This window comes from Kogia breviceps, chromosome 10 (genome assembly GCF_026419965.1).
Source record: "Kogia breviceps isolate mKogBre1 chromosome 10, mKogBre1 haplotype 1, whole genome shotgun sequence".
In the NCBI taxonomy this organism is placed as follows: domain Eukaryota; kingdom Metazoa; phylum Chordata; class Mammalia; order Artiodactyla; family Physeteridae; genus Kogia; species Kogia breviceps.
Window position 1 is genome coordinate 41,425,629 of NC_081319.1, and position 22,523 is coordinate 41,448,151.

General features: G+C 43.8%; 1 protein-coding gene across 7 annotated transcripts in view; it reads left to right on the forward strand.

Moving 5' to 3' along the window:
- LOC131764121 (serine protease 44-like) overlaps positions 1 to 20,897 on the forward strand; it is a 28,208-nt gene extending 7,311 nt beyond the window's left edge. For 6 of the 7 annotated variants that reach the window (XR_010842600.1, XR_010842595.1, XR_010842597.1 and 3 more), the window contains 2 exons: positions 14,346 to 14,505; positions 19,302 to 19,385. Coding sequence is in view for 1 of the 7 variants with exons in the window: in XM_067044462.1 (XP_066900563.1) it covers positions 16,977 to 17,100; positions 17,419 to 17,575; positions 18,269 to 18,534; positions 19,302 to 19,465; positions 20,020 to 20,256 (948 nt within the window). In the remaining 6 variants the exon portion in view is untranslated. Of the gene's footprint in view, positions 1 to 14,345; positions 14,506 to 16,922; positions 17,101 to 17,418; positions 17,576 to 18,268; positions 18,535 to 19,301; positions 19,466 to 20,019 lie in introns of those variants that run through there. The other variant, XM_067044462.1, reaches the window with a different exon arrangement.
- The last annotated feature ends 1,626 nt before the right edge of the window (positions 20,898 to 22,523 follow it).

Consider the following 22,523-nt stretch of genomic DNA (forward strand, 5'->3'; position numbering starts at 1 on the left):
TTCTATTAGTGGGCAATGGGGAGAGAGTTGGTATCTCACTTGCCCCTCCCATGGAACCTCTGCTCTGTGAGTGAGCTGAGATGGGACAATTGAAGACCCAGGATTCTTAGCCTGCTGTACCTGGGGTAGATCTTCTGCTGTATGAGTAGGGGCTAAGTGAGGGAAGGAAGCTCTAGTCCTCTTGGTCATGCCTTCTAGAACAGAGCTTCTGCAAAATGGTCTTGGGAGAATGAAAGACACCAGCTATCTACTTCTCCTGGGGTGAAACCATAGCTGGGGGAGAGGGAGACCCCATTGTCTTGGCCACTTGCCCAGAACAGAGTTCCATAATATGAAGCTAAGGAGTAAGCATGGGAGCTGGTCGTGGCTCAAATACCACAGACTCTCGCCAAGAACTCTTGGTTCTTACCAAGAATTTTTAAATTTTCTTGCATAAATATTTCTCAATTTTCTGTATGCCATTAGGACAATTTCCACAGAACTTAAATAGTTATTTTTAAAAAAATAATTTTCACCAGCTAAATAGCTTTCTCTCTGGAGAATCAACTGAGCTCCTCATGCAGCCATTCTGGAAGTCCAAAATAAAAGTTTTAAAATCTGTCCAAACATTTGGCAATTTTCAAGATATTTTTCTATTATTGGTTTCTAGTTTAATACTGTTATAATTTGAAGACATATTCTGTACAATTTTAATTCTTTCAAATATGCTACTATTTGTTTAATGGCCCCGTAATATGCTCTATTTTGGTGTATGTTCCATGTACACTCAAAAAAAGGTATATTCTGTTGTTGCTAGGATATAGTATTCTATAAATGTCATTTAGGTCTAATTCATTGATAGTATTTTACAGATCTTATATATACTTAGTAGCTCTCTGTATAGTTGTTCTATCAATTATGAAAGACATGTTAAAGTTCCAAATTCTAATTGTGGTTAGAATGTCTTTTTCCCCTTGCTCTGTAAATTTTGAAGATCTGTTGTTAGCTCCATTTAGGATCCTAACATATTTAGGATTTTGTTTATCATTATGCAATTAATGTCTTTATTTATCCCTGACAATATTCTTTGTTCTGGTGTTGACTTTGCCTGATAGTAATCTAGACATTTCTTCTTTTGATTAGTGTTTGCATCATATATCATATTCTATACTTTCCCCCATAACCCGTCTATATTTAATGTGGGTAAATAGTTGTGCTTTTTAAAAAAATCCTGTCTGACAGTCTGTCTTAATTCATATACTACAACATGAATGTGAATTAATAGAATCGCTAATTCATCTAATAGATTCATTTACCTTTGGTGTAAGTATTTTTATTGTTGGATTAAAGTGTACCATCTTTCTAGTTGTTTTCTATTTGTCCCATCTCTTGTTTCTCTTTTCCTCTCTGCTTTTCTTTAAGTTAATGGAGTATATTTTATGATTCTATTTTATCCTCACTATTGGCTTACTTATTATAGTTATTTAACTTTTCTCTAGTTTCCCTTGAGTTTACAGTGAATATCTTTAGTTAATTGTCCTCTTTCTTCAAATAACAGGATTAGTTTTTTAGGTAGTGCAAGGGCTTTATAACAGTATCTCCCATCCTTTATTAGTTTTCTTTTGCTATCTATACTATGGTAAAATCACTTTGATGATAAGTAATGTTTTTTGAATCACATGTTATATCAAGCTACTTTAAAAAAGTCCCTATGTTGTCCATAGTTAAAACAAGGAGCAAGATGCATTTCCACACACATTTGCAGTAGATATATTTTCTGAGCTTTCTGCTACAGTTCGAGAAGCAGTTTTTGGACCTTAATGCAAGTGCAAAGGAGATTTACATATTTCAAAAATCCACTTAACATTGCAGTTGAGGAGCTTCCACCTAAACTTCAGTGAAGTGATTAATTTGCAGTGTAATGACAGGATAAAAGGCACATATCAAGAGAAAAATCCAAAAGAACTCAATAAATGCCTTCCAAGTGAAGATTTTTTTTTTTGCTCAAAGCCATATGTTCATAGATTAATAGCAGCATTTGATGATGGCACTTATCTGCATGAAAAGACATGCTTAAAGATGAAAAGCATAGGGACTTCCCTGGTGGTCCAGTGGTAAAGAACCTGGCTTCCAATGCAGGGGATGCGGGTTCGATCCCTGGTCAGGGAACTAAGATCCCACATGCCACGGGGCAACTAAGCCTGCGTGCCACAACTACTGAGCTTGTGCGCCTCAACTGGAGCCTGCGTGCAGCAAATTACAGAGCCCACACACCCTGGAGCCTGCGCGCCACAACTAGACAGAGAAAAAACCCGCACGCCACAGCCAGGGAGGTCTGCCCACCGCAACTAGAGAGAAGTCTGAGCAGAATGCGCAGGGTAATGAAAAGATCCTGCATGCCTCAACAAAGATCCCATGTGCTACAACTAAGACCCGACGCAGCCAAAAAAAAAAAAAAAAAACAAAAGATGAAAAGCGTAACATATAGGGTTGGCCAAAAAGTTCTGGCCAACCCAGTATCATTACAGTTCACCATTAACAGAACATTTACAATTGATTTTGATGATAGAGAATGCTAACTTTGGACCCCAATTAAGTAAAATGTTATTCCTCCCCTCTCCAAAATTTCAATCTTCTCATTAGTAGATTTATATTATAAAATATTATATCCAATTTATATTATTACTGTTTTTGAGGAAATGGTTCTTTCTTATAAGAAATCCACATAATATCCTTAATTTTATCTTATGGTTGGCAAATTCTAAAATATTTGCTATCTGGTCCTTTATAGAAAATGTTTATGGACCTCTGAACTAAAGCCTTCAAATATATTCGTCATAGCATTTAAAATTCCTTGTGTGATAGTTCCAAAATCCATGTTATGTCTTACTCTAGTTCTGTTGATTGGTTTGTCTCTTGAAAGAGCGTTGTTTATTTTTTGTTTGTTTTATTGTGTGTCTTGTCATTTTTGGTTGAAAGTTAGCTATCTTGTGTAGAATAGTAGAGACTTAAGCAATACCACTTATGTCCAGAAATGGGCATGTATTTTCTTTAGTGGGGAGTGTTGAGATAATTGTGTCCTGATTGTCTCTGATTTTTGTTATTGCTATGGTTACCCTCAATATGCAGCAGGCTTCAAACTCTTCTAGTGTTATTTTTTGCTTAGAGTGGTAGCTGATTTGTTTTTCTCAGTGTCTTCTCCACTCTCACCTATCTGTCCTCTCTTTGTGCCTGTGTCTCACAGAAGATGTCTCTCCATGCTTTTACTCTCTCTTCTAGCAATAGACTGCTGTTACTTGTTCCTGGACACTTGCTAGTGGAGGGAGGAGGTGGGGCATTCTTTGTTGTCCTGATTCAGCCTCCCCCTAAGTCAGGTGCTATATTCTTGGCTCTCAGAGAAGAGGCCTTCTCAGTGACCTTGACCTTCTTGCAGTATAGGAGATCTCTATAAGTCTGGTCCAGGAGAATTTCCTGCTCCTCCCCCAGGGACAGAGGTTATTTTATGTTCTCTTCACCCAGCTACAGTAGGCTTTAAACTGTGTCCTGAAAATTACAGTTTTATGCCCTTCCCCTAGTTGCATAAGGCAGCATCTCCTCTGTTTCCTCCTTCTTCTCCTCCTTCTCCTTCTTCTTTGGCAGCACAGCGGGGAGAAGAAACAGAATAGAAGGACCCAGGCCAGACTTCATACTTTCCCGTAGTGATTCCTGCTTACCTCTCCAAAGACTACACTGTAATTAAGGCTTACAATGTTAACTTCTCAGTTTAAAAGCTTCCATGACTTCCCTAAAATATTTTCATATGCCTTATAACTGCAGGGTTGATGTAGTTGATAATAAGATGTAGTATCTGATCTTTTGGCTCACTGAATTTCAACATAAATTGAATTAAGAGCTTCATCAGAACTCTTACAAAAAAGTTAGGGCATTGATTGGGAGTGAGACCCTGAAAATTTACATGGGAATACATTTGGATAGATTTAGGACACCCTTACCCCCAGCCACGTTGAACCACTCTTGCTAACAGAAACAGCGCCTCCTCCCATTTGATAAGGCTGGTCCTCTCCACCTTAGAGACACTGTAATGACTTCATGTGAGTAAATTACATTATAAGGGCATACCAGTTCTCTGCCTGAATCACCCCAGTCTTCACTGCCTCTAGACCTAATAACTAGAGTAAGATCCCAGCATGCTCTAGGACAGGTGCAAAGTATAACCCAGGGGTAGAAGGCTTCCTTACAAAAGGAACTGCAAGATTTTGCTGATCTACATTGGAAGGAACAAGGGGTATATATATAGGATGGGATTCAAAGGATTCTTGATTGGGAAGGCTTGGTCCCAAATTTATCAACAGTATACTTGCTAGAAATTTGGAATTCAGTTTGCTGGTTCAGATAGGTGGGAATGATTCTGCATGTTTACTGGGTTGTTTTAAACCTGAACGCAATAGTGGACCACACTAAAGGAAATTGATATGTCAGAAATTCCTTAGCCTAATGTGGAGAAAGGAATGCAAAGAGAGAGAGCTTTAGAGAATAACCCCTTCATCAAGACATTGAAAAATAAATTGTGAGGGGAACACCCATATCCTTGAAAAACACTGTAACTGGCTGTCCTCTTTTGGCTGGGGAAAAGTGGGAAGTACTGCAACTCAGAAGTTGTTATTGTTGTCTTTCCCCTGACTTCAACAGGGATGATGAAATCCAGAGAGGCAGAGGCCTGGTAGAAGCACTTAAGCAACAAAGACAAAGAGACATCAGGGGCATAGAGCTAATAAGAATGGATTGACCTGCGGGTATCTTTGGTGGTGGCTTATTTTTACAGGCATCCCCACGACTGAAATTGCATAGCAGCCAGCTCCTTTGTCCAACCCACACCCACTTCATCTATAGTCCCCCTCCCCGCAAATCTAGGTTTGGTGAATGAGGCCCTGCCTTGAGGAACCGTTATGGAGAACTAAGGCTCCTCAGCTAGTTCCCAGACCTGCCCATCCTCACCAGCTCCAGGCTAGGTACCACACCAAGAAGGGCAGGGACGTCAGAAAGCACCCGCCTTTTAGAGCCGATGTTAAATTGGAAGGTCCCTAGCAAGGACAGTCTCCTCAGATGTACCCTTACCCCTTGGGCCTGGGCAGCATTTTGGCTGGACACAGTCTGGCGTGAGGATCTGAGAGCACGACCCTGCACTCTCAGGCAGGAGACTTCGTGGGCAGGGGCACACAGAGCGCTGAGGCCGTCGCCGAGCGCATGGCGTCCCCGGGCGGCCCCCGCAGCCTGGCTCCTGCCCCTTCAGCGCTGCCTCAGGGAGGCCCCAGTGGGCGGGTCAGCGACGCCCTTGCCCACTTCACCCCTCTCGGGAGGTGGCCTCGAGGACCCCAGGGCGGAACAGCCAAACCCTGGAGGGGGTCAGGGAGCCCCTGGGAACCCTGGGTCCCCTGGGGCTCCGGGAGCCTCCAAGTTGGTGGAGTTTTGGCCAACTCTTCTCATTGGCCTTCTGGAGGGGCGGGCTGAGGCGCCAGTGTGGGGGCCGGTGCTCCCTGGGAGTTTGAGGGGATCGGGGTCAAAATTAGCGCAGCCCTGCTGTGGAGCCTGAGGGAGATGCGCTTCATCTGTGGGTCCATGGCCTGCGGACTTGGAAGCGCTGTCCTGGAGCCTAGGAGGACATGACCTTCTCGGCTGTCTGAGGGGCTCCAGGGAGACAGGGACTGTTCCTTTGAGGTTCTCCTTGCTACCCTGTCCTCACCCCATCGTGTGGCCAAGTGTTCCTGAAAATCGTGGGAGGAAATCAGAGCGAAAGAAGGGAAGTGGCCTTGGCAGGTGAGTCTGAGGGTCAGTGGCAGACGTGTGTGGAGGTTCCCTCACACAGCTCAGTGGGTGCTGACTGCAGCCCACTGTATTTTAAGGTGAGTAATGACAAGTTGAGATGTGAGAGTTCTGGAGTCAGTCCTGCCCTCCTCAGATACCCACTAGTTTCTGCTGCCCTGCAAGTTGATAAAAACCCAACCCAAACCAAAGCACACACAATAAAAATGGGAGGGATTCTGCACTGGTAGTCTTGTTACTAGGAATACTAGTTTGGTGGACAAAACCAATTGTTTGGGTGAGCAAACCAATTTTGAGAGTCAGTAGGAGGGTTTTTTGGTGATAGGATCGTAGCGAGAGTGGTGAGAGAGGTTGGGGCCAGATTGGGAAACCGCTGATATGTGTGGAAAGGCACAAGGGATGCTTCCCAGGGTCTCTATGAGGGACAAGTCCTCCTCCCACAGCTGTTACTGCTACAATGTCATGATGGGAGATCAGAGTGTCTATGGTGAAATCTCAGGGTTGGTGGTTCCTATCAGCTGAGTCGTTCACCCTCAGTTCTCAACACGTGGAACTGTTAAACACGTGGAACTGTTCTCAACATGTGGAACGTTGCTCTTCTCCGGCTCTTCTTCGCTGTAAATTTCACTGGGGTCATCCAGCCTATATGCATCCCTGAGAAGACTTTCCAGGTGGAAGCTGGGACCAGGTGCTGGGTGACTGGATGGGGCAAGCAACAAGAATTCGGTGAGACTGTGAGGCAGGAAGTAACCTTGGGCAGAGAGGGAGGCAGCCTTATCCCTGGAGTTGGCAACAACACTAGAGGGAGGGGTAGCGAAGCACGCCACCTGGCAGGTGGGTTAGGGGGCAGCCAGGCTAATGGTTCCCGATTGGCTTGAGCCCAGAAATTGGTTGAGGCCTTTTGTTGCCACACCAATATTTGATGGCAGCCGTTTAAGCAAGGCACCAGTCCTGGGAACTAGAACTGCTCAGGAGAAGAAGAAATACATGGGTGAAGTCCCCTGCAGATTTGTGGGGAACTGTGCCTGGCTGGTTTGGGGTCATTTTTAGGTTCCCTGGGGACAGAGCCAGATGCTCTGGAGTTCTCTCCAGGGTGCATTTCTGCTCAGGGGGTGATGAGCTGTCTGCCAGGCAGAGCTGCCCCTCGTTGGAAGTACCTGCCTTGGTGCCCAGGTACTTTCCTGTCCTTGGGAGTGTTGGCAGAGCCTGAGGACCCCAGTTGGTGAGGCTATAGGGCCTGCTATCTCTGGGAAGAGGCTGAATTGTTCCTTTGGGCACTACCTGTCCGAGAGTCTGTGATTCTGCTTTAAAGTAAAGACACTTTGCTGATGCACCGGACACCTTTCATTATTACTATTGATGTGCAGAGTGACAGATGCTTGGTTATCATTTCTCAGGCTGGTAAGGCCTTGCCTCTTCCTGTCCTGATCTGTTCTTCCTTCTCGTCCTGGTTTTGTTTCCTACCTTCTATTCTCCCCATGTCAGCTTTGGGCTGCAGTTTCCTCTGTTGTCAAATGGGGACAATATCCTCTGTGCTGCCTTCTTCAAGGGGGATTCAAGGTGTTTGGGGGCTTACTGTCCACCTGTGCAGATCTACCCACTGCTGAGTTTCTTTGCTTGTAGGTGGCCCATTTGTCTCAGTCTTACTCCGGGAGATGGACCAATATATCATCTACTATGAAGAATGTAATGGGATGGTCCAGAAGGCCATGCCAACAGATAAGGATGTAGTACTGGAAGGAATGATCTGTGGCTATAATAGTATAGGAAAGGATTCTTGTCAGGTAGGTTCATGGGTCTCTTGCCACCTCCGCATTGAGGTTGTTCCCTCAAAGTTTCCTCATTCCCCAGTGGCGGAGCCTGGGTTATTTGCCAACTCCCCTTTCAGCCTTTACTTAAGGAGATTCAGGGGAGAACCCCTTAAGACCCCCCTGAGCTGGCCTGGCCTGTTCCTTCAATAGGGAGCAGCCCTCGCATCCTGGGCGTGCTGCCAGGGTGTGGTGAAGTTGGGGGTGATAATGATAATAAATGTAAGTTCGTATAATTGAGTTCCTTCTATGGCGACTTACTGTGCCAGTGTGAGCATTCACCCACATTAGCTCAGTTACCCAGCTCACAACCCTGCAACATAATTATACACATTATTATACAGATGTGGTCCCTAAAAGACATAAGTTCAAGGTTCCCCTGGGAGTGCCTGGGCCCACAGTCTCCCCTTTGCACCAAGCAGCCTTTCTGAGCAGGGGGCATCTGAGCCAGGTCTTAGAGGATGAGTATTTGGAGTCTTGGAAAGAGGAGAACATCACTGGTGGGAGAGAGAACAGCAAGTACAGAGGCTCAGAGTTCTGAAGTACGTGTCATGTTTAGGGAATGTGTTTCAGGTCTGGAGCATATTAAGGGTATGGAACAGAAATTCAGAAGGAACTTGACTCCTTGGAATTTATAGGGCTGCCATCACAGCTCTTTATACAAGAGAGAAATAAACTTCTCTTTTAATTAAGCCACCATCATCTTCAGTCTCACTTGCTCACAGAAAAACCTCAATCTAACTAATTCAGTTGATATTATCTGGAGCTTTATTTCTGGATTGTTAGGAATATAAGTTTTTAAAGTCATTTCTTATTTAGACTAAATTCGTCTTTATTCCTACTTTGCTGTATGCCATTGCTTCCTTCTCTATTCATATTTAAAAATTGGTAAGGTTAAAAGTTTATGTTGATGAATGACTGTATTATCTCAATGCATTTCTATATTATTTTCTTTACTGAGGTATAATTTATTCATAGTACAATGCACACATTGCACTGTACAATTTTATGTGTTTTAACAAATGTATACCCATGCTAACATCACCCAAATCATGATAGAGAACATTTCCATCAATCCAGGATGTCCCCTTTTATTCCCTTCTATCATCCCCTCCCAGAGGTAACCTTTGTTCTGTTTACTGTCAGATTAGATTTGCAGATTATTGCATCTCACATTAATGGAATCATACAGTAAGTGTTCTTTTGGGTCTACCTTCCACATAGGTAGGGGAAGTTTTTGTCTTCTTTTTTCTTTCAGTTTTATTGAGATATAATTGACATATAGCACTGTATAAGTTTAAGGGCTACAGCATAATGATTTGACATATATACGTCATGAAATGATTACCACAGTAAGTTTAGTGAACATCCATCATCTCATATAAACACAAAATTAAAGAAATAGCAAAATAGTTTTCTTTGTGAGAACTCTTATGATTAGCTCTCTTAACAACTTTGATATATAGCATACAATAGTGTTAATTATACATATCATGTTGTACATTACATCCCTAGTACTTATTTATCTTTTTTCAAGAATTTTTTTTTTATTCATTTATTTATTTATTTTGGCTGTGTTGGGTCTTCATAGCTACTCGCGGGCTTTCTCTAGTTGTGGCGAGCAGGGGCTACTCTTCGTTGAGGTACGCAGGCTTCTTATTGTGGTGGCTTCTCTTGTCGTGGAGCATGAGCTCTAGGCACGTGGGCTTCAGTAGTTGTGGCATGCGGGTTCAGTAGTTGTGGCTTGTGGGCTCTAGAGTGCAGGCTCAGTAGTTGTGGCTCATGGGCTTAGTTGCTCCACGGCATGTGGGATCTTCCTGGACCAGGGCTCGAACCAGTGTCCCCTGCATTGGCAGGCAGATTCTTAACCACTGCGCCACCAGGAAAGCTCACTTATTTATCTTATAACTGGAAGTTTATACCTTTTGACTGCCTTCATCAAATTCCACGTATTGTTTTTGAGATTCATTCATGTTGTCATGTGTATCATCAGTTCATTCCTTTTTACTGCAGAATAGTTACCCATTATGTGAATTTTCCACAGTTTGTTTATTCTTCTGTTGATGGACATTTGGGTTGTTTCTAGTTTGGGGTTATTATGAATAAAGCTGCTGATAAACATTCTAGTACAGGACTTATTGTGCCTATATGCTTTTGCTTCTATTGGGAATAAACCTAGGAGTGGAACTGCTGGTTCATAGAATAGATGTATGGTTAACTTTATTAGAAATTTCCAAAGTTTTCCGAATCAGTTGTACCATTTTATACTCCTACTAGCAATAAATGAGACTTCCACTTGATCCACGTCCTCATCGGTAGTTGATGAGGATTCCCAGTTCTAATAGGTATGAAATGGTATCTCACTGAGGTTTGAATTTTGCTTTTCCCTGTAACTAATGATATTGAGCACCTTTTCATATTCTCATATGTATATTTTCTTTTGTGAATCATCTTTTCAATTCTTTTGCTCATTTTATTTATTTATTTATTTTTCTTAAAAAAATTTTTTTTTCATTTGCTCATTTTAAATCAAGATGCTTGTCTTTTTATTGCTGGGTTGTAAGTAGTCTTCATATATTCTGATTAGAGTCCTAAGTCTGAGCCTTATAATTTTAGCTTTTACATTTAGGTCTATGGCCTACAGATTTTGGGGAGCAGAGTGAGATAGGGAACAACGTGTAATTTTCTCTATCTTTAATGTTTATCCAGTTCCAGTACCATTTATTGAAAATACATTTATTTTCACATTGATTTGCATTGGTACTTTAGTAAAAATTAATTGGCAGTATATATGTGCATCTATTTCTGGACTCTATTCAGTTCCTTATCTATTTGCATATTCTTATGTCAACTTCCCAGTGTCCTAGTTACTATAGCTTTGTAGTTAGTCTTGAAATTTGGTAGTGTTATACCTCCAAATTTGTTCATGTTTTTCAATCTGGAGCTTTTTTTTGTAAAAATTGACAAGCTGATTCTAAAATATATATGGAAAAGCAAAGGACTTAGAATAACTGAAATAAAGAACTACTGGATGTCAAGACTTAGTATAAAGGTATAGCAATCAAGACAGTGTGGTATTGGCATAAGGGCAGACATATAGATCAGTGGAACAGGATAGAGAGTCCAGAAATAGATCCACATGTATATGGCCAGTTGATTTTAACACAGGTGCCAAGATAATTCAACTGGAGATAGGATCGTCTTTTTAGTAAATGATGCTGTAACAATGGGACATTCCTATACAAAAATAAAATAAAACAAAGTGACTCAATCCTTACCTTGCATTATGTAGAAAAAATAACTCAAAATGGATTATAGAACTAAATGTAAAAAACTTAAAAGAAAAATCTTCGTGACCCTTGAGTAGGCAAAGATTCTTTATATAGGATGCAAAAAGCATGAACCATACAAGAAAAATAAAAAGATTGGATTTTATCAAAATGAAAATCTTCTGTTCTTTGAAAGACACTGTTAAGAAAATGAAAATAAAAGCCACAGACTGGAAGAAAGTAGCAACAATGACTACTCAAAGACTTACATATGAATGTTCATAGCATCTTTATTCATAATAGCTTGAATCTGGAAACAACTCAAATGTCTGTCAGCAGATAAATGATAGCCACTGAAATACTACTTGGCAATTAAAAAGAATAAACTGCTGTTATACACAGGAACATGAATGAATTCAAAAACATTATGTTGAGTGAAAGAAGCCAGAGCTGAAAGAGTACAATAAAGTGAAAAGACAAATCATGATTGTGAAATGATATTTGAAACACACATTACCAACAAAGGATTAGTATACTTAAAAAAAACTAAACAAAAAATACTTTAAAAGCAGCTCAAATGTAAAATTGAGTAGATGTTATAAACATTTTATAGAAAGAAGGCACAAATGATAAGTAAAGAGATGAAAATATACTGAACTTTAGGGAAATGCAAATTAAAACCATAACAAGGTATAATTTTATGCCCATCATGTGGGAAAAGCTAATAACTGTGGGATAATAGAGTCACACTGATAGTGGGAGTGTAATTTGGTAAAACTACTTTGAAAATTGTCATTATAAACTAAAAAATACAGATGAACGTATTTACACATGAATCGTTGACATCGAAGGTCATAACTCAGAAGACACAGGTAATTCAAAAGACACACATTGAAACAGAGGACTCATAATCAAAAGTGAAAATATACCATGAGTATGTATAGAAAACCAGTTGTTCTACTTTTTTGAAAGACTGGAATTGTTAAGAGTTAGTATTTCTCTCAGCTATACTCTTACCCTCCTATATCTAACATCCTCAGCAGGTATTTAATAGTTTCTCCTTTCAGATCAGAATTCTTGATCACTTTAAAGGCCCAATGAGGTACCTCTCTCAATTTAGACTGGTAAGCAATTCCCAGTTAGGAGAACAATTTAGGACTTTCTTAATGCTGGTGGGGAACTGTCCCTCTACACACATTTGTCCTTTGTGACTTCTTTGATGTAGGCACTGTGTCTTCATTCAATGGCCTTTAAGATTCCTCCCAAAGGTCAACAACAGTATGAGCTTTAAAAGCTGCTTTAACTTTTCAGACACTTTTTACCTCCCTGCAGGTTTCCAGTTGCAAAGCAGAGAGAATTTTCAACTCAAACTACCAAGCACTTAGGTCTTCAGTAGCCAGAGTAGTAATGAGAAGGAAAGGACAAAGACTCCCAAACTCTCCAACCTTTTTCCTTCCCTGCATTTCTAAGTGACTGCCTCTCTAAGAAGTCAGGATTCCCAGAGCAAGCAAGGTAGAAAGAGAAGGGAGTCACCAAGGAGTCAGATTCCAACTCCATTACCAGATTTTTTAGGAATTTGTCAAAACCTGGGCTAACCCCAGGCTTTGAATTAAGCATTTTTTTAAAAAAGCAAAAAACTGAGGTGAACGTTTCAGGACACCAAGAGACCTAGAGATCAGTCTAAGCTTTCTGTTATCTTTTTAAAAAAAGAAACTCTAAGTTATATTTTAGGGCATTGAAGGAATATCCAGTGTGGAATTTGATTTCCCATTATAAACAACTAGAAAACTAGATGGAGTAAAAGAAATGATTTTTCAGACATCAGGACAATAGGCAGCAAAGCACAGTGATCCTGGAGAGAAGGAAACAAGTGAGACAAACCCTGTAACTGTCCTGGATTCCTAAGCAGAGGCAATTTTCAGATGGCACAGGGAGAGAAACCCAAACAGAACATGATGATATCACAAAGTTAAGGAGACAAGAGATTGGAGTTCAGGAAGGCTAGGTATCTGGAGTTTGCAGGTCAGAATACTGTAGAGAAGTGTTGGTAAACTATGATTTGTGGGCCAGTTCCAGACATAGCCTGTTTTTGTACTGACCTAAGAATGATTTACACACTTTTAGGGAGTTTTAAAAAAAGAATATGTGGCAGAGCCCATGTGTGACCTGCAAAGCCTAAAATATTTACTATTTGTCTCTTTACAGAGAAAGTTTGCCAATCCCTGCTGGGTAGGATGGAGATATGCAGAGAAAGAACTCCAGAAACCTGCAGAACAATCCCCTTTAGTCTTTGGCTGAATACTGATCTGTACACACGTAGGTTAAATTTCCAGGAGGCTAGGCAAAAGAACAAAGAACATCTGCCAGGGAACTATAAGCCTCAGAGCCCACAAGGCACTAGGAAACATTCCAGTTTCATCCATCCAGAGGGGAGGGACTTCACTGTCTACTCAGGTTATCAGTAGAGACCCTGCAAGGCTCACACCTTAGTATTAAGGCTGAGGTAACCTTAGAGTAAAGGCACACTTAACAGAAGACAGCTGGGTTATCATTCTCTTCCAAAATGTATTGTTCTGGTTAAGTATATGAAAAGACTCAGTCTCACATAGATATACAGCTGGAAAAGGGAGGAGTATTTTAATAAACTTTTTAAGTAATTGAGGATTTTAAAAAATCATTTTATAATACACCAAAACTTGACAAGTGGTAGTTTTTTACAATGTGGAATATAAAACTTTTTGTCCTTATTACATTAAAATCCATTGGTCTACCTTTCACTCCAAATGGATCTTTTGAAGCTATGCATAATTTTGTAAATCATTGAAAAATATTGGTTCACTTAGTTATGCAGAGTTTCCAAATGTTGACACATTTCATTACACAATATCAAAATATCACATTCACTCATATTACCACTACTGTTGTCAGAAAAGTATTTAATTATTGGAAAGCTGTTGAGCTCATGGTAGCAAATATAAATTTTCCAAAATTCAAATTTTCACCTGTAAGCCCAAATTTTATCATTGTAACAAGTACTGTCAGTTGTTTTCTTCAAAGTTGCAGACTCTAACTTTATTTTTGAGAATATGTCTGCCAAATATGCGTCTAAATAACTGCAGTTTATTAGTCACTCTTTTTAAGTAAAAATGATGTCCCATGATAAAAGCAGCTAATTCAGCTAACAACTCAAACAATTGTACAGCTTGCTTGAGTTAACATCCTACTTCTTTATACAGCAGTAGTGCTTTGTGCATAATTGTCATTTCATAACACAAAATCTTAAATGTGGATTAAAGTGTCAATGCTTAATAAAATTAATAATTTTTACTTCTCCATCAAGGACATTTGAAAAGTGAATCTGGACTGATTGATTCCAGGAGTGGGATGTCACCCTATATTGTCATACTACAATATGTAAGACTCTGTCTGGCTGGAAGACTCACTCTATGTGTCTTCCTCTCCTTGCTAGCTTTGAAGAAGCAAGCCGCCATGAATCCTACAGCCAAAGGAAACAAATTCAGGCAACAACTGATTGAGCTTGGAAGCAAACTCTTCTGTAGTCGAGGCTCCTGATGGATGAGAACCCAGCCCTGGCTGATACCTTGATTGCAGCCTTACAAAAGACCCAGGTAAGCTGTACCTGGACTCCTGGCCCACAGGAACTGTGAGATAATAAACGTCTGTTTTTTTAAGCCACTGAATTTGTGATTATTTGTTACAAAGCAGAGAAAACGAATACAGAGGCCATTCCCATATGTGATAAAGCCTCTAGCTTCTGTATAACGAAGTTCATGATAGTTCCGGTGGCTCTTTTAATCATGTACCTACTTTGCACCTTCCTGGCCCAAAAGCAGGTCCCTATGTCTAAGGTGATGTTACTCAGGATTCCATGATGGTAAGTCAGACCTTCCATGAGTCCACTGATAGTGGTGTCAGCAAAGGCATTACAGGCAGGCAATGCTAGCTATATATAGAATATATATGTATATATATAACCCCTGAATGTGTATATATAACCCCTGAATAACTAGCGCAACAGTAGTCTACTTTCAGCTGGCACCAAGATTTTGAGCCCATCTGTGAACCAGGCCCAGGTTTTTTCTTCTTTCATCTGTTGGTCATAGGATATACCCTATCAGGCTATGGGTGTGAACTGATGGAGAATTGTTTCGGTTCAATACAAATAAGTGACATGGGGGTCTAGGCCTTTTCTCTGCACAACTTACTTGTGTCTTCAAGACTGCCATGATCCAATCCCAAATGTATCACTTCCAGTGAGTCATGAATTGCTTTTTCCAACTGAGTTTATGACTTAGTGAATTTGGCTAAATTTCCATCTTATGATAGGAGGTGCTGGTCTCTTAGTCATTTAATGTCCCATGGTCTGGCATTTAGTTTCTTTTTAGGATTCAGTAGTGTGCCAGGAGTTGCTTTTCAAAGGATATACAGTTTCTTTGCAGCAGAGAGTATGGTCGTGCTCCAGAACTGTAGGGATCTATACTGTGACTCTAATTAGGACATAGCAGACTCCTTACGGCATTTTAATTCACCACAGCAAACTCTAGCACCATAGGATTTGCCAGGTCATGTAGACAAAGTGACATGGCTGCTTATATCACAGTCTGACTTTGTCTCTTGACGGAGGAACTGCAAAACATTGTGGCCACTTTTATGTATGTCATCTAGGTTAGTCTCCTTTTCTCAAGATTAAAAAATTTTATCACATTCTTTTTTGCGATGTAAGGTAATATATTCACAGATTCCAGGGATCAGAATGTGGATTTCTTTGGGAAGCCATTATTCTGTCTACTACAAGGTTGTTTCCAAATGTTGGCTATCATGAATTTAGCTACTGTAAACATTTGTAAAAGTATTTGTGTGTGTGTGTTTGTGCATGTGTGAATGTGTACATAAATCTTTATTTCTCTGGGATAAATGCCCAGGAGTACAATTACTGAGTCATATAGTAATTGTATGTTTTGTTTTCTAAGAAACTGTTGATCCATTTTCCAAAGTGGCTGAAATATTTTATATTCCTACCACGGTGTATGAGTGATCCAATATCTTTGCATCCGTGTCAGTATTGGTGTTGTCATTATTTTTAAATTTTAGCTAGCCTGTTAGATGTGTGGTGATATTTCACTGTTGTTTTAATTTGCATTCCACTAATGGCTCTTTTCACGTGGATGTTGATTTTTAAAAAGATATCGGTATCATTTCTAACTCAGTGGTTAGTAATGTCCAGCGCAACATTTATATTGAGGAATTTAAATTTCTTTCTTTTTTTTTTTTGCGGTACGCGGGCCTCTCATTGTTGTGGCCTCTCCCGTTGCGGAGCACAGGCTCCGGACGCGCAAGCTCAGTGGCCATGGCTCACGGGCCCAGCTGCTCCGCGGCATGTGGGATCTTCCCGGACTGGGGCACGAACCCGTGTCCCCTGCAACGGCAGGCGGACTCTCTGACCCTGCGCCACCAGGGAGGCCCAGGAACTTAAATTTTTACTGCCAACAAGAAGGGGAGGGAAACGCCGGTAAAGGCCTGATGCAGCCCGACAGGGAGTTCCGGGTACATCTCTGTGCGGCAGTGGCGCGGCTGCCGCTCTCTGTGGCCAGCGACCTAGGCCAGGGGACGCTGAGCGCCTGGGAGGCACAACGTTAATGAGTCCACGCAGAGCTGGGAAGAGAAAGGAGTCGCCTGAGTCATGACTCAGAGGTCCCGCCCGGCCCAGGCCCTGAGCCTCAGATGACCCCACGGGCGCTGGGGACCGGTTTCCCCCGCCCATCCTGATTTCCCGCCAACAGGAGGGCAGGCGCGGAGCCGCCGCGAGGGGGCGCCTCAGAGCGCGGAGGTGACCAGAGGTGCCATGGCGTCCCCCGGCGTCCTCCACAGCGGCGGATCCCTGGGCCTCCTGGTCTGGCTCCTGGTCCTTCAGCCTCGGCTCAGTGAGGCCCGGGTGGGCGGGGAGGGGGCGCAGGGCTGGTCGACGCTGACCTCGGGCTCTCCACCCACCTCGGGGGGCGGCCGCGAGGACGCCAGGGCACGCCCGTGGAAGCTGCCTCCTCGAGGGCTTCCGGGAACTTCGGGGGCCTCGGAATCCATTATGACTGCGGCAGCCCCCGATTTGGTGGCGTTTACCCTAGGTGACTCTGATTCCTACAAGGCTTTGACACCTCCACATACACCAGCACCAGGAGGGACCAAACGACCACAGCTCTTTCCTTCAGGTGACGTTTCCGGGCCAAGCCCTGCGGCAGAGAACCGACCTGGTCTGAGGGGCATGGGCCCCTGCCCTGGAGGAGGAGGCTCTCAGGGGGACACGAGTTTTCCCTGGGGGGGTCTGAGTGGACCCAACCCTGTCCTTGAGATCTGAGAGGACATGACTATTCTCTGAGGAGTCTTAGGGGATACAGACCTGCCCTGGGGGTCAGAGGGGACATGGCATTGCTCTGAGGGTTCTGAGATTTATGAGGATTATCTGGCTCTGGTCGTGGTGGCGTCAGCAGCCTTACTTTCAGTCCTCTCCCTTCATTGACCTGCTCTAGTGTGTGGCCATCGGACTTCAAGGGTAGTTGGCGGAAGGCCGGCCCCAGAGAGGAAGTGGCCTTGGCAAGTCAGCCTGCAGATCAATGATAAACACATATGCGGAGGCTCCCTCATTGCCAGTTGGTGGGTGCTGACTGCGGCCCACTGCATATTTGGGTGAGTTTTCGGGGTTCCAGGCTTGGGCTCCTGGTCAGGCTGTATGACCTGGAGCCAGTCCTGACCTCTTCCTGAGCTTCCTCTTCCTCATCTGAAAAAGAGGGTCACAGTCCCTGCCTATAGCTCTTCAGGGTACAGTCAGAAGTAGATGATGTTAGGGCCCTTGGTAGCCTGGAAAGTCAAAATGCAAAATCAAGCTCAAAACTACATTTTTTTAACCCTGTGCTGATTAGCCTTCAAACCAAGTGGCAAGAAGCGGGGAGAGATGCAAGTTGGGAAACAGTGTGTGGGCAGAAACTTGCAAGAGGGAATATTTAAGGGGAATAGATTGTAGCTGACCAATTTGGCTAGCTCAGTGGTCTCAAACTTTAATGAGTATGGGAACACCCGCAGAGCTTGTTAAAACAATAATTGCCTGTCCCCAACCCCAGAGTTTCTGATTCAGTAGGTCAGGAGTGGGACCTGAGAATTTGCATCTCTGACAAGTTCCCAGGTGATGTTGATGCTGCTCATCTGGGGACCAAACGTTGAGAATCACTGTTTAGAGTGGCCAGGGGTCCGGGAAGGGATGTGGTCGGGAGGGAGGGAGGTGACTGATAAGCCACTCCAAAGTGGCTTTGGAGATAGGACCAGGCTGGGAAGAACATAGAAGATGTGGAAGGGGAGTGTAGAGCCTCGAAGATCTCTCTGCAGCCATGTGGAATACACAGTGAAGATGGGAGACATACGCTTGATGCATACCTCCAGGATGGCAATCAAGGTTCCAGTCCGAGACATCGTTATCCACAAATATTTTAATCCTATTGGAACAGTGGAAAATGACATTGCCCTTGCTCTGCTTGCCTTCCCTGTGAATTTCTCCTCGCACATCCAACCTGTGTGCCTCCCTGAAAAGGCTTTCATGGTCCAAGCTGGTACAGAGTGCTGGGTGACTGGCTGGGGAAAACTAGATGAAAGAGGTGAGACTGTGAAGCAAGATGGCAGCAAACTCAGGCCAGGGAAGGGGCTGCCTGGTACCCTGGTGTTGGCCTACAAGCTAAAGGGAGAGACAGGGAGGCAATTTTCTAGCAAGTGGGCAAGGGAGGGGGGTGGAGAAGATGCTGGTGGGAGTCATTTGATGGCTTTAGAAATTTTTATTAGTATGTCAGGACCTGGGGCTTGAGTGACAAGCAAAGTGGGTTCTCTCTAGGGTGGATTTAAACTCAGGAGGTGTTGATCTGTCTGTTAATCTGAGCTGTCCCAAACTGAAAGTACCTGCCTTGGTGGATAGGGAGCGTCCTGTGAGTGAGAAGAGGCCAGAGAACTCCTCTGAATGAAACTGTGGGGCCTCCTATCCCTGGGGCAAGACTGGATTTGGTACCTTTGGAGCATTACCTGTCTGAGATTCTGATCCCGCTCTAAACTATAGATGCTTTTCTGATGTACAGGATACCTGTCACTATTACTAATGATACTCAGAGTGACAGACACTTGGTTTTGACTTCTCAGGTTGCCTCTTCCTGTCCTGATCTGTTCTTCTTTACCTGTCTTGGTTTTGATTCTTACCAGTTCCTCTCACCATGTCAACTCTGGGCCTCATTTCATCTAGTGTCAAATGGGGACAATATCCACTACCCTAAGAGGGCATCTGTATGTGAACACACTGTATTGAGACCCAGCGTGGGTACCAGGGGCTCCTGTTTTGTCCCACTAGGCAGATCCATCTACTCCTAAATTCTCTCTACAGAACCATCACAAGCATCTACACTACTGCTTCAGGAGGCCGAGCTAAGCATTCTTCGCTATGAGAGATGTAATGAGGTGCTCAAAGAAAAGATGGAAAGTCGATTTGACATGGTCAAGAAGGGGGCTATCTGTGGTACCAGCCCCACAGGAAAGGATGCCTGCCAGGTCAGTTCATGGGCCCTTTGTTGCCTCTGCATTTTGGTTGTCCTCCCAGATGTTCCTCATCCACAGGCAGTAGGACCTACGTTATCTGGCAGCACCTCCATTCACCTGTCTTCAAGTTAAGAGGATTAAAGGGGACAAGCCACCAAAGCTCTGCCAGGCTGGCCTGACCTGATCCTTCAGTAGAGAGGATCTGATGCTGCCAAGAGGGAGACAGGGGAGGAGGGGAGATTCAGGCATGAAATACCAATAATACAAGTCAAGTGACAGGAAATGTATACAAGTAAGGACTTTATTCGTTATTAATATCTCAGAGTACATACATTTTCTTTGAGAATATTCAATTTTTTGTATACAATTTACCGATGACATATACAAATTTTGTTTGTAAAATTTTTTCAACTCTCACATCTCAGATTCATGGAAACCTAGGGCTGGTGGAGCTTTAGTGGAGCCTGGGGAGCCCCATGCATGCAATTTCCCAGCGTCTTGCAGTGCATTGAGCCTGTTATGATGTTGATTCTCTTCCATCACTGTGTTTGTTTCTCTTTCTCTAGGGAGATTCTGGGGGCCCCCTGGTCTGTCAACTTAATGACTCATGGGTCCAGGTGGGGATAGTGAGCTGGGGCATTGGCTGTGGTCACAAAGGGTATCCAGGAGTTTTTACAGAAGTGAGTTTCTACAAGGATTGGGTCATTGCTAAAATGAGTCAGGCCTCTCATACAGACTCAGCAGGCTACTTCAGCCTAACGCTGTGTCTGGTGCTGCCTCTGGGCATCCTGCTGACCCCATGATCACCCTGGCCCACACCCCCTCCTGTTTCTGAGTCTCACACTAGCCCTGCCTCTGACCTCCCACTCCTACTCAATGCCCTTTCCTCAATTTCGTTTGGGATCCACTGACCCTGTGGAGATCCACATGACAGAGAGTGGCAGCAGGAAAGGAACCCTGGAAGTTTCCTGGCCTGGTGATCCAGGAACCTGCGTTGTCCACACCTACGCCTTGGCTGTGCTCTGCCTGCCGGGAAGAAGTGGGTGAAACCATCCCAGCTGGATGGCCAGCGACCTGCGAGTGATGCTTCAGCCACATTTTGAAGAACATCTAACAAAGAAGGGACATCATCACCGGTGAAACAGCGTTAGACTTGACACTTTATCAAACCAGTCCGCTTGGTGATTGTTGGGAGAGAGTGAGGAGGCATCACCATGTCCACATCTGACTCAGCTGTCTGGGTTGGGAGAGGGTCCCCTGCTGCCCAGTGCGGATGCATCTGTGAGTGTCCAGCGTCTGCCACACAAGCCCTCCTGGGGCAACTCAGTCTAGGAACCCCTTTCCCAGTGCTCCAGTGGCCACATCCAGGCTCACCCCAAGTTGTGTTGAAGCATTAAGGAGTGTGGAGATTTCAGATGTCAACTGAATAAATGCTTGGAGAGTCTCTTGTGTGTTCTGAAGCTCTGCTCTCCTGGCGGTTGTGGGGTTGCACACAACATACTCTAGAGAACTAGTTTTCCACTTAGCCGAGGGAGCTTGCATAGATTCCATTACTCTCTAGAAAGTGTGAGATGAGGAGCCTGACTACCTGGATAGAAGTCTGATGGACGTCTTAGGCAGTGGGTCCAGCAGCCTGTGCTCCTCTTGTAGATGCCGGCATCACCATAACTGGGGGCATTGCAGTTGAGTCTGGCAGCCTCTGTAGACAAGAACAGGGGAGCAAGAGGGCAGAGACTGGGGTATGGCCCACTCACACAGCCTCGTACCTCTTGTGCTGCCCCGTAACAGGAATGCCTGGAGGAGACCCCATGGGCTTGGTGTCAAGACACTTTGAGCCCAAAGAGCTGAGGTCCCACAGGGGAGGATAGGAGGAAGGGCCTGGCTGTGTGTGTGTGTGTGTGTGTGTGTGTGTGTGTGTGTGTGTGTGTGTGTGTAGCTTCTTTGTCCCTATCAGTAGACCTAGTGTCCCATAGTCACCTGGACTGGCTGCTGATCTTCCCCCGGCCTTTGCCTCCTGCCCACCCATCCTTCCTTGGTCAGTGTTCAGGCTTCCAGATATCAGTGGACCTCAGAGAGCCATGTGTGATAGTCCCACCTGCTGCCTGAGGGAGGCTGGGACGGGACACTCTGCTTTTCACACCCCAGCTGGTTATAGTTAATCTAGTAAAGTCTAGTACCGTCCTTTTACAGAAATGCACAGTTGGGCAGACTTGGAGGCCGGAGTTTGGCTACATACCACTCTCACGTGGAGCTTTCTTTCAGAACAAGATACCTTGTTCTTTTCTGTGATGTTCTCTTGCTGAGAATGTCAGTATGGCTTCTCATTTCCCTTTGTCTTCCTCCTCACTGACCAAGACTCAGTATCAGCACTGAGTCCTCCCTAGAGCGTCTCCTATGGACTACCCTGGTCTGTGTAATGTGCTTTCTTCTGGGCCCCCCTGACTCTGTTGGTCCTGGGCCGGTTCCTGTCTCTTGTTTCCACTGGGTGACATTTTGTACTCAAGGTTAAGGAGACTCTGTGTCATCATTCTCTACCTTCCCCCCTCCAGCTCCAGGTTTGGGATAGAGCAAGATTTCAGGAAATATTTGGTGAATGAGTGAATGAATGGAAAAGTGAATACTCACATCTCCTCTGTCACCTTACTCCTTTCTCTCAGGGCCCTCTCAGCTCATTGCTCTGTCCCCATTTTACTTTCCAGGTTGACTCGTCAAGGAGGGAAAATCCCACCGGGGAAGTAAGTGTTACAGCCCTTGCTGTAGGAGAAGTCCCAAGCTTTGGGAAGTTTATGGTCCTAGCCTGGGTGCACTTTGGTGTGCTGATATTTGAATGTGCTTTTTGTGGTGGGGGAAAGGATTTGAGTTCAAGCAGCTTAGATATTGAGAATTAGCATCTGGCTCCCAGAAAAGTCAGGCCTGGCCTCTCAGAAACCAGAATAGCAACCTCCAACTGAATGGTAGCCATTTTTATCCTTTCCGGCAAATATTTATGGAGTACTTTTTGTGAATGAGGCACTGGGCTGTGGCCATAAAGATGTGGAGCTCAGGTGGGAGGGAAGAAGTGGTCATTAGG